At 41.5% G+C, this 15843-nt stretch overlaps 1 protein-coding gene across 4 annotated transcripts; it reads left to right on the top strand.

Moving 5' to 3' along the window:
* The first annotated feature begins 836 nt into the window (after nt 1-836).
* LOC134870558 (cytohesin-1-like) lies at nt 837-15711 on the top strand. Of its 4 annotated transcripts, none has more exons than XM_063892786.1 (12): nt 837-977; nt 8188-8270; nt 10556-10620; nt 10980-11046; nt 11294-11412; nt 11747-11940; nt 12046-12194; nt 12496-12607; nt 13882-13958; nt 14057-14128; nt 14486-14640; nt 14726-15711. In XM_063892786.1, the coding sequence occupies exons 1-12, from the start codon at nt 905-907 to the stop codon at nt 14802-14804; spliced, it is 1245 nt and encodes a 414-aa protein (XP_063748856.1). In that variant the 5' UTR covers nt 837-904; the 3' UTR covers nt 14805-15711. The 4 variants fall into 4 exon arrangements, with proteins under 4 accessions (XP_063748856.1, XP_063748857.1, XP_063748854.1 ...); XM_063892787.1 differs by lacking the exon at nt 837-977 and adding an exon at nt 3700-3871; XM_063892784.1 differs by lacking the exon at nt 837-977 and adding an exon at nt 5781-6154.
* The last annotated feature ends 132 nt before the right edge of the window (nt 15712-15843 follow it).

Below are 15843 nucleotides of genomic sequence, written 5' to 3'. Positions count from 1 at the left end.
TTTACCTAAAAGAGTAAGATTTCAGAGCTATATGTTGTATTTTTAACATAACTCTGTTCCTTTGTCAGGAATAGGTACAAGTTACTTTAAAGAAATGTCTCCCTAACTGCAATGAAATATATAAAGACTTGCATGCAGATCTTATATTGAGATAAACTAAAACACTGTATTTAATATAGTTAAATTAGGGAACATGTTTCAATAAATACAATGAAATAAAAACGTGTTATCTTATCTTCTACCACTGGTGTGCAACATAATGTATGTGTTTACATATGTGTGTGTTCTCAGCTCTGACTAACTAATCTGGGCTCTGATGTGTGTGTGTGTGTGTGTGTGTGTGTGTGTGTGTGTGTGTGTGTGTGTGTGTGTGTGTGTGTGTGTGTGTGTGTGTGTGTGTGTGTGTGTGTGTGTGTGTGTGTGTGTGTGTGTGTGTGTGTATGTGTGTGTGTGGGGGGGTGTGAAACAGGAGGAAAGTGTGCATGTGTGTGTACATTTTGTCACCACTTCTAAGAATACATCAACAACAACTGTTCAAAGTGACACAGCAGTGGGTGGGTGTCTATATATACAATATATGTGTCCTTTTATGTGAAGAACGCATTATGTGTGGAGAGTGTGTGGCTGGATTCAGGAGTGAGGTCAAGTGTGTGAACAGGAGGGAGGAGAGAGAGTGAGAGTGTGTTTTTCTGGTAGTCTGTCAGAGTCTGGTGGCAGTCGGGAGGTAAAACACTAAAAACTCGGCTTTTAAGGAGTTTCTCGGTGTCTGAGGCCAGAGCTTGAACCTTTTAGTTAAGTATGACGCCGACTTAAGAGGGGAATAAAGGCACAAAGATGCTGAGAAGATACCGTTAGCATCAAACACTGTTTTTGTCACAAACTCTTGGAAACACCCTCTGTGGTGATGGGGACTGTGAGTGAGCTGTGTGCCTCCAGCTTCCAGGCATTTCTCTGTCCTTCAGTACGACCTGCCACAGGTGAGTGTTTTCTCAGAAAATACATTTATTTTTCTGTGTGTTTTTTCACTTTTGGATGATTTGTGATAAATTAACCTGCAATTTGAGCTGATTTTTCTTATATATTTCTTTATCTCTCTGAGTTTAATAGTAGAAATGCGGCTATAGGTCGGCAACTTGATTAGTTGGTCAACAGAAAATGACTGCCATCTAGCCTCTGAAATTTGGAGATCTCTGTCTTATATCACATTAGACTGAATATTTTTGGGTTTTGGACAAACAAAAGAGACATGAAGATACCTTGGACTTTGAACAAACTGGTGTGGACATTTTTTTTGACATTTTTAGACAAAATAATTCATCTTTATGAATAACTTGTCATGACTGTTATTATCACATGGCTTTGCTGGTTAAATGTTCGTTTCATGTGACTCCTTAAAGCCTAGAAATAACGCACAAGCAGACAGGACTGGCACAAAGTGCAATCAGTGTTCAGTTGCCGTGGTGATTCTCTTTGGTTATCAAGACACACAGAGCATTTTGTAATGTGTGGTTTTGTGTGTGTGTCTGCCATCATGCTGTTTCTGACATTTCTGTGTTCATGTATACGCAAGTCAGACAATCTGCGCGTATGTGTGTGTGTGTGTGTGTGTGTGTGTGTGTGTGTGTGTGTGTGTGTGTGTGTGTGTGTGTGTGTGTGTGTGTGTGTGTGTGTGTGTGTGTGTGTGTGTTTGTAATGCTGGGTTGGATTTGAGAGCATGATGCACAGCCATCATCCAGGACCCTCCTCTCCAGTGGGTGCTTGAGTGACATAATCTCCACCCCTGCCCACTGATCTCCCTCTGTGCAGGTGCTATCATACTGTAACCAACCTGCTCACTCGAAAGCTATTCTCACACCATGAAAGCAGCGCGGCCCTGCTCACAAAGGTAGTTTCCACTCGTTGTGGCTTTTATGATTTTCTAGCTGGATTTCCCCGTCTTATTTTCTCTGCTACTTTCCTTTTATCAAGCCTTGAGGCCTCCGATACAAGATTCCACAGATACATGGTAATTATGAACTAGACTTACAGAATATGCTCCACTGTAGATTCTGTTGAATTATAATATCGTCATTATTTTTCACCTTTTTATACATTTTTTATAGCTTTTGTGTGGTTATACTTAGAGAATGAGTGTTATAATAACAACATAAATTGTATTTTTTTCTAGTATTATTTATTAGTATTATTATTATCCAAAAGATCTTATTAAAATATGTTTTCTTGTTGTTTTTTCTTAAAGAGAAGCAGTGTTGTGGATAATGTGTCCCTCCATTTCAACACAATCTACGTGATTGTGATTTTTTGGAAAAACAGCAACTTTTCTCACCATTAGCATTATCCCTGTTAACTGATTAAGTTGCAGCTCTCACTGTTAACACTCTCTTTGAAATTATGACCAAGTAAATACTCATGAAAACTGTTCACTGCAGTACTTCCCTGCCCCTCCTCAGCATATCCTGTTTTGGGTGTGTCCAAACGCTGAATAAAGCACTGATTCAAGCGCACAGCTGCAACCCTTTCCTCTGTCCTTCCCTACATCCTCTCCCTTCCTAACACACAAACCATCCATCCTTTGATATAAAGCCTGCTTCCTCAGTCTTCACACCCACTTACATAAATAAATATGTCTTACAATCAGCAGTTGGGCGAATATTACTGGTTACTTGTTGAGTCGTGTATCCTTCTGCTTGAATGAATGCACTTCTTCACTAGAACATTTACAACTATCCCCAGGCTAAAACACATTCAAACTGAATCTGTGAGCATGCATCTGCACACATGTACAGATAGGGATATTCACTATTACCAAACAAACACATGTCAAAATATAAACATTTACGTATGTAAAACGCATTTCCTCTTTTCAATTCTCCTTTTATAAACGGATTTCCGCCACAGAATGAAAATAGATGTCTGCCACTACAGACCAAATAACGATTCTATACCAGTGAGTCAAACGTGGGACAGTAATTTTTTCTGGGTTAAAGATTATGACTTAGTATCTCCTACCTGATCCAAACTCAGTAAATCATCATTTTGATTTACAGTGTCATTTCTGACTTATTTTGCCAAACAAAAGTCAAAAATAACGACAGTCAAATATAAAGACAGTAAGTTATTAATCCAAAATGAATTATCGTGAATTATTATTTTGACATCTTGTTTGAAATGCCAGATAAAATATCATGTTATGGAATTGTATATGATTAGAAAAAGAAATAGATAGATGGATGATAGATAGATAGATAGATAGATAGATAGATAGATAGATAGATAGATAGATAGATAGATAGATAGATAGATAGATAGATAGATAGATAGATAGATAGATAGATAGATAGATAGACATACAGACAGACAGACAGACAGACAGACAGACAGACAGACAGACAGACAGACAGACAGACAGACAGACAGACAGACAGATAGATAGATAGATAGATAGATAGATAGATAGATAGATAGATAGATAGACAGACAGACAGACAGACAGACAGACAGATAGACAGATAGACAGATAGATAGATAGATAGATAGATAGATAGATAGATAGATAGATAGATAGATAGATAGATAGATAGATAGATAGATAGATAGATAGATAGATAGATAGACAGATAGATAGATAGACGTTTGTTTGTTGTTTTCTGCTCTCTGATTGGCTGCTGTGGTTGAAGCCGCGCCTACGTCACCCTGCCCCAACACCGGCTGTCTGCACAGTTGTCATTAACTGCCTGTGTAACGGTAACCGAGGAAATACAGACACCTCTCGACCTTTAAAGTTAGTTTAAAGTGACTTATTGAATCGCTGTTCTCTAGGCAAGTGCGGAAAAAGGGACCGACATGGTTTTAAAGTCCGAAGACGGAGTTGGTGAGTGGGCTTGTGTTGGTTAATGTGAGCTAGCTAACATAGAGGCTAACCAGGTTAGCTATCTAGCTAACGTAACTTTATTTATCATTGTAACTAATGTGGGCACCTAACGTTAGGTTTTCTCTAAGTAAATACCGGTTAATTATTATTTTATTGCTTTTAATTTCCTGTCATCAGAGAGATATCAACAGGTCCTCATCTGACTGATTTGTTAATCGTCTTTGGGCTGTCTTTATTAACTGGCACAAGGGATCCATTATTATTAATCTGGATTTAGGCCAGACCTCATGGGGGATCTACTTATTGTGCAGCACTTTATAGTTCATGTGTCTATAAATACAATCAATGTCCCCATTTGTTGGTTGGAAAAAGAGGAATTGCTCTCTTAAATCGTTTTAGTTGAATTTACTGCTTGCACTTCTCTAATAATTTTTCCAAATTGTGAACAAAGTGTTTGAAACTGTCAGCTAATGGAGGTTGTGTTGAGCCTGCAGAAGGTCAGTACATAGAGGGGAAATGTGGCACCATAACAAAACAATGTTTTCTTGGATTATAAATCCTCACAGCTGCATTAATGTTTCCTCTGACAGTTTGAGAGCTCCTACGGGATATGCTCTACAATGAGGTAATTTGCAGCTGGGGAAAAACCTGTCAAAACAGATAACCAAATGTGATTTAAATCAGGATGACTCATTCTGATGAGTCAATTGCATGAGATGGACTATCAATAACCCTTTTGTATAGTCAGGTTGGTAGCTGCTGTCAAATAAGAATCTGGGTTACCAGCAGTACAGATTTTTTCCACTTAAAACATTATTACATTATTTCCAGGCATTAATATTGGTAGTTCAAGTTTAGTTAGTTTCTGTAATCCACTTTACCACCCTTAGAGAGCAGCTCAAGTTGTCATAATTACCGTCACTCTCTCCCTCTGTCTTTCAAGGAAGTTTTCTTATTCTGTGTCAAGGCACAGTTTGTTCTCTCCTGTTCCTTACCCTGATTCTTGGATTTGTTTCTGCATCCTTAAGGCTGTGTGAATGCGATACGTCACAAGGGAGTTTACCATGACTGCAGGATTATATCACTCTTGATCTGGTTATCCTCGGGGCCGGGAAACCTTGAAATGCACAATTATGGCCTTGTGAACTGAACACTGAAATGGACAAGTATTGCCTTGTGAACAGTACACACATATTCTTTGCTAGTCATAACTGATTTGTCTTGAGCCCTGGGTCAGCTGCAATCCTGTGGTGGAAACGAAGAGACAAACCAGTGAGGCAGCTGTTGTTGGTGTATGTGATCTTTTCCAGGAGAAAACACATGATAAGAAGAAAATGTAAGGATGAATGATTTAATCCTGCCACAACATAGAGCGGTTGTTTTGTGGTTGTTTTTTGCAATGTTGTTGTTTCTGGTGAGCAGGAGATGTAAATCATATCTTCCAATCCTCATTTTTTGAGTGAACAGTGTTTCAAAGACGCAAAACTGCACCTCCCCGCGTCCGTTTCCTCTGAGTGGGACACCAGTGTCCATGTGGGGGAGCCTCTCTTCTGCTCACGGGGAAGGGATTTTCCTAATTTATTTGTTATTAATTTATCCCCAAATATGTATATTTCTTTATTTTTAATAGTTAATTTAGGGCATATTTATTACTAACTATTTTTGACTTTTATACATTTTTATATTGTATTTATTAGAATGTTCTAATTCTTATATTTATTTTAATATAATTATATAATATAATATATAATTATATAATAATTTTATATATAGGGCGTATATCATAGATTTTATAATGTATTTTTTGACTCCATCAGAGGGAGGAGTCCAGATAGCCAGAGGGAGGTGGGGGAGAGCGACGATAGTTCAAGGGTTTTCCCCCTCTCAAACACACACACACACACATACACACACTCCCAAACACACTTGTCCTCATCCTCATTTAGCTGCAGGCCTGCTCCCCTCCTCTCCTCTCTGCTGGAATGAGAGCCTGAGGATTAAGGAGCAGGGCGGCTGGACTAGACGAACACAGGATTGGAATTGGGATTGGAGGGTTTGGGCAGGACTGGATTATTGTTGGACTGCAGGACAGGGCTGTTTGTACTGGGATTGGTGACACGGATTGTCTTGAGGACTCTATGAAAAAAGCTGCAGTGAGAATCAAACCTGGTTTTTCAGCGTCTCTGGGAGCACAGGGACTATTGAGACTGGCTGTGAGGCTACTCAGCTGCAGACAGACCGACGCTTTCTCTGGTATGAACCTCCGGATTATGACACAAATGTGTAGGTGTTCAGACAGCGCGTCATCAAAACGACTGCTTTTGATCTATTTTTCAGAAACTTGGCTTAATGAGTGTGCATGCGTGTGTGTTGTCACGTATTCCTTAGAAAGCCTGTCTGAAAGCCAGAAACCCTGCCAGAAAAAAAACATGTGGTTTTAGATTTTTTGACGTCTTGTTTCTGTTACAGGATGTAACGTGCGGCATGACTTACAGGGTAGAGTTGGGAGGATCACAAATAGAGAATGAACTTTAAGCCTGGATATGTCGGTTGTCCAAAGCAGCTGGTCATCAGGGGCATTGCTAAGACAAGGTGTCCCATTACTTGGCAACACAAACACACTCTCTGACCTCCACACTATGCGGAGCAGCTGGTTTACTTTGTTATTTACGTCAGAATGTGTGTGTTTGTTGCTTAAGAGTAGGATGTTGTGCCATCATGAATCATTTACTCTTATTTCCTCTCTGAATGAAAAGTCTGACAGAGGATGTGAGCGAATGTCAGTTTCGCCGCATCTGCTGCGTTATTCTCGTGTGTGTGTGTGTGTGTGTGTGTGTGTGTGTGTGTGTGTGTGTGTGTGTGTGTGTGTGTGTGTGTGTGTGTGTGTGTGTGTGTGTGTGTGTGTGTGTGTGTGTGTGTGTGTGTGTGTGTGTGTGTGTGTGTGTGTGTGTGTGTGTGTGTGTGTGTGTGTGTGTGTGTGGTAAATAATCATTACAGACTCATTGGATTTCACTTTGTTTGCCTTTAACATAATCAGACTGCATGTCGGGGGAAGGATTTAAAGATGTTAACAATAACTGTATAATAAATCATGTGTGAAGCCCTTCAGTTTACTAGTTGATAGACATGTAGAACAATTTAGATAATAGACAAACATCCCCCCAAATACTGCAGTTTTGACATTTAGAAATTGAATCTATTTAGCCAATCAAAACGTGTCATGTTTATTTTAGAAATATAGTATATCGTAATCACTAAGCTTGTACAAAACATCATGAATGGTCTTCTTTGTTGACATTGAGTAACTTTGTCATGATGACAAATTGCAATGAGCAGTTTACTGGGGTCCCTCGTGCTGACACCCCGCAGCAGCACAGCTCAATATGTCCTCTGGGGCACCTTGTTACCCTGCAGCAAATACTGTGTGTTTTCTTAAGCTTTTGTTGCTGATTAGAGCCGTTTGGAAAGAAGCCTAAGGAGACGTTATGAGAAACCCGGTGGAAAAGGATAGTACAGCTAACAGTGATCAGTCAGCGTGATCATTCTCCATGCTTTTCCTTTTAATGTTGAAGTATCTTGAGTGAAAACTGAAGTCACGGTGACTGACAGACTCACATTTCCCTCCCTCTCTTATCGTGCTGCTGCAGATATCATGTGTGGCCGTAGGCACAGGAACTTATGCTCTATCAAAGTGCACATTTAAGGCGGCATGAGCTTATCAGAAACGTTTATTCTCTTATATCAGATTTAAAGTAAATGTGTTTGTGTTTTGGACTGATGATACAATACATTTAAAGACCTCAGCTCGGACTTTGAGAAACTGATGGACATTTTTCCTTGAGTCAATTACCATAGCTGTTAATCCCAGCCTTCCCAGAGTAATCTTTTGTAGCTTGCAACAAAAAGCTGTAATGGAGATTGTGTTTTCATAATCCACCATTAAATTTATACCCAAGCTAACCAATGTGGAAAATATGTAAAACATGTCTTTGCAATCAACAGTCGAACATGTTTACATGCCCATATGTTCTGTCAATAATCTAACCTTGCTAACAGATGGAAAACACAATTTTCACTAAAATGTCACCATGACCACCACTATGACTGGGACCAAGAGGATGGATTTCCTCCTCCATGTGGGGTTCTGATTCTGAGGGTTATTAGATGCATCAAAGAGCAGTGGGACTGTCGTGTTCCTCTCCTTCTTCGTTGTATGTGTGTGTGCATTACAGTATACCTACTGTATGTGTGTGTGTAAAAAAATATTTGGTCTTTGTATTTGAGTGCTACGTGTCCTTTCTCCCCCCCCCCCCCAGTGCCTGATGACCTCAGTCCAGAGGAAAGAAAGGAGCTGGAAAGCATCCGCCGCAGGAAAGAGGAGCTACTGCACGACATACAGGTAATAACACACACTTCTCTCAGCCTGTTCAACCTGTCACCAGTCCTGATTTATTACTGGTTGGACAGAATGCTTTCCGAAACCCTGCGACTGTTGATAATATATTTGTTTATAAATTGGTTCTACTTTTTATGTTGTAAGCTGTGTGGAAGGAAAGTTAGACTAAAGGGAATTTGGCAGATGTGGAAAGTAACAAAGTACATTTCCTAAAGCTGAGTGCTGGAGTGCAACCAGTGAGAGTATTTCCACTTCATGCTCTTCAATGTTTTGTCTGATCATCACATTTTTGGGGTATGTCTTTCTTCTCTCGTGTGTGTGTGTGTGTGTGTGTGTGTGTGTGTGTGTGTGTGTGTGTGTGTGTGTGTGTGTGTGTGTGTGTGTGTGTGTGTGTGTGTGTGTGTGTGTGTGTGTGTGTGTGTGTGTGTGTGTGTGTGTGTGTGTGTGTGTGTGTGTGTGTGTGTGTGTGTGTGTGTGTGTGTGTGTGTGTGTGTGTGTGTGTGTGTGTGTGTGTGTGTGTGTGTGTGTGTGTGTGTGTGTGTGTGTGCAGGCGTATGACCACCGGAGCGTTACTGTAGACATTCAAGACGAATGAACCTCTTTCTGTAGGGTGCATGTCTGTGAGGGGGGGGGGGGGTGTCCTGCAGCTCTCTCTGCCTGGAGGGACAGTTTGACCCCCTGCCTCAGCCCCCCTTCAACCTTTAATAAATGAGTGAGGTTTTCTGTCAGCTCTTAATCTGGGTTCATTTGTTTTGCAGGGTGAGATGGAATAGCAGGTCTTATCATGATTAATATTTAATGGTAAACCGTTATCAACATAACAATGAGTCATTGTTTCAAGCTGTCATTTTCCAAAATTCCTTCCTTAAGCAATACATTGTCTTTTGTAATATCAAACTGAACATGTTTTGGTTTTGGTAAAGCAACTTAATGACGTTGGCTTTAGCAGCGCTTTCTTCTTTTACTTTAGTTATTTTATAGATCAAATATTAAAACAATTTATAGACTAAACAAACGATAGAGTCATGGATTATAAAGAAAGAGAATGACTTACAGCCCAGGCTGTTCATTATACAGGGATTTAAACAAAGAAATATACAAGTTGTTGAATTAATAAATACTTGTTGACTACATCTCTTTCAATCATCGTCAAATGATGATCATTTGGCACTCGGGGACACGACGTCTGCAGCTAAAGCAAAGCGAGGAAAATCCCTAGCAGCAAATAAGTCAGGACAGAGCATTGATAAAATACACAGTGAAGGCCTTTCACACGCTGTCGACACACTCTCATGAAGTGCAATATAAAAATAGAACTCTTCAGAGATGTTCTCATTCGCCATCAAACAAGATGCCCAAAAATATTGTAAAGAGATTCAGAACATGTTTAAATGTAATAAATTGCTACAGCCAGGAAGGTGAGCATCCAAAACAAACACACACACTCAGACACACACACTAGACAGACGAACACGGCCCCCGGCGGCAACGCTGTGGGACTGATTGATGGAGTTTATTACCAAGGTGGACTCGTACGGCGCTTCCCTTTTCTCTAAGTCCCGCCCTGTGCTGCCCTGGGGGGCTGATGGGTAATGAGCCACGAAATATTCCAGTAATGGAGACGGAGGACGCGCTTCTTGTTTGAGGGGGGTGTAACCATGGAAACGCACATGTAGGAATCCAGCGATTTACCTTGCTCTCACACACTCGCAGAGAGCTGTAGATAATAAGAGCTCCCACCAGAGACTCCGGCCTTGTCTACTTGTTTTCCTTCTATAATTATCTTAGTTCATTATCTTTTCCAGGCTCAGGGTTTCTCCGTCTGTTTGTCGCCTCTCTTTTTTACCCTCCTACAACCTCTGGTGTCCGCTGCAGCTCCGCTAAGCCAGTCAAAGTCTTTGATCCTGCATATTCCCCTCTCTCCCCACCAGTGTGGCTCTCAAACAGCGTAGGGGGGGGAGGCAGGGTGATAAATCTGGGTCAGCACTGGGGGAGAGGAGGGAATGAGGTCGGCCGTGACCCCAGAACAGGTGCTCCAGCTCCCAGAGAAGATTTTCTGCAGGGGGCGGCTGTTCCACAAAGCTCCTGCAGAGAGGTAGAATGAGTCTGTCTGAGGGAATCAGGTTTCTCCTTCTGGGTCAGTTCATTGTCCTGCCGGTGAGATCAAAGCATCTCCAGAGGTTCATGTGAAGAGGCACACATCACACACACATCACATGTATGCATGTCTATATATACGTTTCCTGCTTTATATTTCATAACGCTGCTCTCGGTCTGTCTGCTCTCAGAGGCTGAAGGATGAGATAGCAGAGGTGACCAATGAGATTGAAAGCCTGGGCCAGAGTGAAGAGAGGTAAAGTATCTCTTAACCATTCCTGTGCGTGGGCAGCTGGGCTCCACTCTGCCTTTATTTGAGTGGAAGTGTACTCAGAGAGGGACAGAGAAATCTGCCTGATGCTCAACACAGAACCTGCTGGCCGATGGGTTTAGAAAATAATCTGAAATCATTATTAAGTTTAATCATACAACAATATACAGTTTACTGTGATGTCAAACAAAAAAGCCTCACATATGACAAGCTAAAACTAGTGAATGTTTGCCATTTGTCTTATTAAATACTTTAAACGATTATCAAAACTGCTGCGTGTTTTTTGTGTCTTTTTTACAAATCCATGTATTTAGTTTTGTCACTTTTTAATTTGTTTTTTTTAGGAAAAGCATGCAGAGGAACAAACAGATGGCCATGGGCCGAAAGAAGTTCAACATGGACCCTAAGAAGGTGAGCAGGATTCAGACTTTTCCTTCCTTCAAGAAACAGATAAGTGTGGATGTACAACTTGGCATCTTTAAGTATAAGATATTTAGTTTACAAAAATAAAAACTCAAAAAAAGTGGAGAAATTGAAATAAGTGAAATACTGTACGTGTCCACTTGGTATTTGTACCTGAGTGAACAGCATAACGTTCATATTGAGTGTATTTGTTTTTTTTGGTGAAGTGTTCAGACTGGGTGTTTTTCTCTCTCAGGGGATTCGTTTCCTGATTGACAGCTCCCTGCTGAAAAACACCAGCGACGCCATCGCCCAGTTTCTCTACAAGGGGGAGGGGCTTAATAAGACCGCAATCGGAGACTACCTAGGGGAGAGGTAAGTGTCATGATGTTTATTATTATATTTTTGCTTGTCGTACTGAGACAAGGTCAACATTTTCTTAAGGAAACTTAAGGGTTAGTAAAAGACAGAAGACCTTTCTCTTTTGTACACGTGCAGCATTATTGAGGACAAATCAAGCGCTTCTCAACATGCTGTTAGTAAACTGAATGTGATTTAATAAGCTTATGGTGCATTAGCAGTTCTAAAAGATCTTCCATCAATCTGTTTCGTCTGATCTGGCACATCTCATCCGACTCTCTGTTAGCAAAACAGAGCTACATTCAGCTACTGATTCTGTTTGATTTGTGCCTGCGTGCGTTTCATGCAGAGATGACTTCAACATCGAGGTCCTGCATGCCTTCCTGGAGTTGCACGAATTCACAGACTTGAACCTGGTGCAGGCCCTCAGACAGTTCCTGTGGAGCTTCAGGCTGCCCGGCGAGGCTCAGAAGATCGACCGCATGATGGAGGCGTTCGCCCTCAGATACTGCCGCTGTAACCCCGGAGTGTTTCAGAGCACAGGTAGACAGATTTTCGGTTCAACAGCAGATCGATGTCATACCAAACAATCGGACTATAGGTAAAGTCCTGAAAAAGAACACACACTGATTTAGTCTTCTCTTACAGATACCTGTTACGTGTTGTCTTTCGCTGTGATCATGTTGAACACAAGTCTACACAACCCCAACGTGAAGGACAAACCCTCGGTCCAGAGATTCACGGCGATGAACCGAGGCATCAATGATGGAGGAGACCTGCCGGAGGAGCTGCTCAGGGTGAGAGAAGTGCTATTTAAACGTTTAAACAATGTTCCCCTCTCTACTCGGTTTACATACAAACAAAAACAAAGAACATGCATAGTGCCAAATCACACTGAGTCGTCGTGTTGATGATGCAACAGGTAAGGAGGCGGCTAACTCTAATTCGGTTCTGCAGAGGGGCTTCAATCATAAAAACACATCCTAACTTTAACCGATTATATTCTCTATTATTAATCTGACAATGCAAAGTGACTAAAGCTGTGAAGATAAATGTAAATATTTGGTAACATCCAGTATCTGCTCATCGTCTCTGTAGAACTTGTTCGACAGCATCAAGAACGAACCCTTTAAGATCCCGGAGGATGATGGGAACGACCTCACACACACCTTCTTCAACCCCGACAGAGAAGGATGGCTGCTCAAGCTCGGTTAGTTGATCCATGTGGTGTGAGACAGTATCAATCATGAATTCAATGCATTAAACCATACTGTTGTTAGTCACCGTGAGCTGTGAGGCCATCTAGTGAGCCGGATCTGTAACAGCAGATCTGACATGAGCAGGAAAAAGTTGTTGTATTTTTGTCATTAATTTGTGGACATTGTTCTCGTTTGTTTGTCTTTCATGTGTTTTTGATTCCAGGAGGTATGTACCTTTTTGAACCCCTCAGCTTTAATGCACTGCTTTGCTTCTGAGCTGCCCCCCCACCCCCCACCCCCCACCCCCGCATTCCTTGCTTTCTACCCACACTGGCTGTGTGCGTTCACCCCACGTCACAATTGGATTAAGATAAAAGAAACATAACTCTTGGGCTGTATGCTTTAAAAAAAGACGGGTTGCAATTTGAAGTGGGGCGGTTTAAACTTAGTAAGTGGACTGGCGTGGGAGCTAAGAAATGTGCTGCTGTGGACAGAAGCAGCAGGAACATGTGTTTTAGCCTTCTAAAACAATATCTTTACCTACCCGTCAGCAGCCCTTTCTAACGAGGAACTGAAGCCGCTATCTCCAAAGCAACCGGACTTCATTGATGAAAACAGTTCTCATAGAAACACAACACTGTTCTCCGTCTGCCAAGATCACTTAGTTTGATGTTATTTTCTGTCTTTGTTGAATCCGAACTCAACCCAAGGTCTTTCAAAAGAACAAACAAATTAAAGGATCGAGTCAGAACAGCAGCTCCCTTGTTCTGAGAGGTAAAATGACTGTTTTGCCAATGGTGTCTGGCGGCTTTGAAGAGAGCATAACTGGGTATAAAGGCTTTAATTCCCCATCGGCTGTCTGGCGGCAAGGTGGATCAAAGAGAAATATTCTGAACAGGGCATACACTGATTTCTTTTTTCAAGGTAGGCCTGTCTTTTAGTTGGCTGAATTATTACCCCTTCCTACAGCAGTACATTGCTCAGCTTCTGTATGAACTGGGGGCCTGTCGCCATCCATACACTGATTTGGAGAAGAACCTCATACACCCTCAGTTTGAACTCCCAAACTATGCCTATAAGTCCTGATGTGAAAAGAGAAGAAGTGATTTCACATCTGTTTCTAACTGATAACTGACCTAACTTAACCCTCTGTGATGAGTCCCGCTTTATATTTACCCGCTGATGTGTGCCGTCACTGCTGCTGTATGAAGTTCTTCTTTCTGCTTCAGCAAATACAGTTTAATGTCTTTACTGAGGTCAGAGCTCACCTGTAATCTGTCCTCAGGGGGACGAGTTAAGACCTGGAAGAGACGCTGGTTCATTCTCACAGATAACTGCCTCTACTACTTTGAGTACACAACTGTAAGTAATGACTGTTTGTCTTTATGAGAAGAGATAAATGATGTGTGAAGGCTTTAACAAAGACCTAAGATTTATTGTCTTTCTCTTTTGTTTACAAGGATAAAGAACCCAGAGGAATTATTCCACTGGAGAATCTGAGTATCAGAGAAGTCGATGACTCCAAGAAACCGGTAATCTATCTTCTCTTTGTGATGCATTTTGTCTTTTAGTTAAACTTTTCTGCTGTTTTACTCTAAATAAGATTGTAAGTTGAGCTTTGTGTCTGAAAAGAGGGAAGGAAATGGCAGAACAAGAGGGTGCTGGATAAAATGCAGCCATAATTGGACGTTTCAAAATGTCCTTCGAATGCAGATATAATGTACGGTCTTGTACCAATTCATTAAATATAGTAAAATGCTTTTCAGTTTATAGATCAATCACTTCAGATTTGTTCCCTTTTTTTATATGATTTGTCATCAGGAAATCTATTTGTGTGTTACTTTGTGTTTTGGCTCTTTTCTGACTCATCTTGTTTTGCTGTTTTCCAGAACTGCTTCGAGCTCTTCATCCCCGACCACAGAGATCAGGTGATCAAAGCCTGCAAGACGGAGGCAGACGGTCGCGTGGTCGAGGGAAACCACACTTTCTACAGAATCTCCGCCCCGACCGCAGAGGAGAAGGACGAATGGATCAACAGCATCAAGTGAGCGCGTTTGAACTCTCCCTTTGTCCCGCAGCAGATCAGTGTTTTGTCTCGTATCTAACCCTCCTTCATCCCCCTCCTGCAGAGCCGCCATCAGCAAAGACCCGTTCTACGAGATGCTCGCTGCCCGGAAAAAGAAAGTGTCGTCTCTGAAAGGGCTGTAGCGCTGCAGAGGATGAAACACTGTGGACCTGACTCTGCTGCAGGGAAATTTGGACCTGATGGAGAGAATTTTGCTTTTATGACTCTTCCTCTGTCCCCTTCAGTACCGACGACTCCCTCTCTACAGGGTTGACCTTTTGTTTAAAGTCCCCCCCCCCCATCTACAGATGAAATGACAGTGGTAGACATCTGTCTGTATCTTCCTTTTGAACACTTCTGCAGTACTGTACCCCACTCCTCCTAAAATGTGCTGTAATGTCAGCTTTATACGCTGTGTGGTCGGCTGTGGTACAGCAAGGCTCTACTACAGAGGCACTAAGAACATTGTATGTTAGTTATAAAGTTAAATACCAAAATGGGTGAGGGTGATAACACTCAGGAAGGAAAAGGGTAGGAAATTCTGTTGGTCTCAGAATTTGAGAAAAAACAAGCATACATTTACAACAGAAATGTTGATAATAAATAAATCTGGGTTGTAATCACAAGTACTTCCTTAATGCAAATTATTATTACAATAGGTTATCCATTTCAGGTAAATGACATAATATGACAAGCTGGGGCGTATTGCTGTGATGAAGAGGATCCAGCTTGCCAAGTGAAGCGATATGGTTCCCTTAAAAACAACCTGCTATTTTCAGTGTTAAATTACCCTCCTCTACCTGAATATACTGAATGACCAGGTTATTCCTTCAATGGATTTTTTCTTCCCTGATGGCACGGCATGTTCCAAGATGACAGTGCCAGGATCCATCGGGTTCAAATTGTGAAAGAGTAGTTCAGGGAGCATGAGACATCATTTCACACATGGATTGGCCCCCACAGAGTCCAGACCTGAACCTGAGAATCTTTGGGATGTGCTGGAGAAGACTTTGCACAGAGGTCCGAATCTCCCGTCATCAATACAAGATCTTGGCAAAAAATTAATGCAACTCTGGATAGAAATAAATGTTGTGAAATTGCAGAAGCTTGTGGAAACGATGCCACAGCGAATGCGTGCCGTAATCAAAGCTAACGGCGGTCCAACGAACATTAGAGTGTGTG

The sequence above is a fragment of the Eleginops maclovinus genome, chromosome 10 (assembly GCF_036324505.1).
Source record: "Eleginops maclovinus isolate JMC-PN-2008 ecotype Puerto Natales chromosome 10, JC_Emac_rtc_rv5, whole genome shotgun sequence".
NCBI classification, from domain to species: domain Eukaryota; kingdom Metazoa; phylum Chordata; class Actinopteri; order Perciformes; family Eleginopidae; genus Eleginops; species Eleginops maclovinus.
Note: the sequence above shows the minus strand (reverse complement) of the source record. Positions and strands in the feature narration are given on the sequence as shown.

What these genes read in the sequence shown, in the direction of transcription:
- LOC134870558 (XM_063892784.1), top strand. Translation starts at nt 6,010, where the DNA reads ATGAAAAAAGCTGCAGTGAGAATCAAACCTGGTTTTTCAGCGTCTCTG. An exon ending in TGCCGGAGGAGCTGCTCAGG is followed by an intron (nt 12,195 to 12,495) that starts GTGAGAGAAGTG and finishes TCGTCTCTGTAG; the next exon opens with AACTTGTTCGACAGCATCAA. An exon ending in TCGATGACTCCAAGAAACCG is followed by an intron (nt 14,129 to 14,485) that starts GTAATCTATCTT and finishes GCTGTTTTCCAG; the next exon opens with AACTGCTTCGAGCTCTTCAT.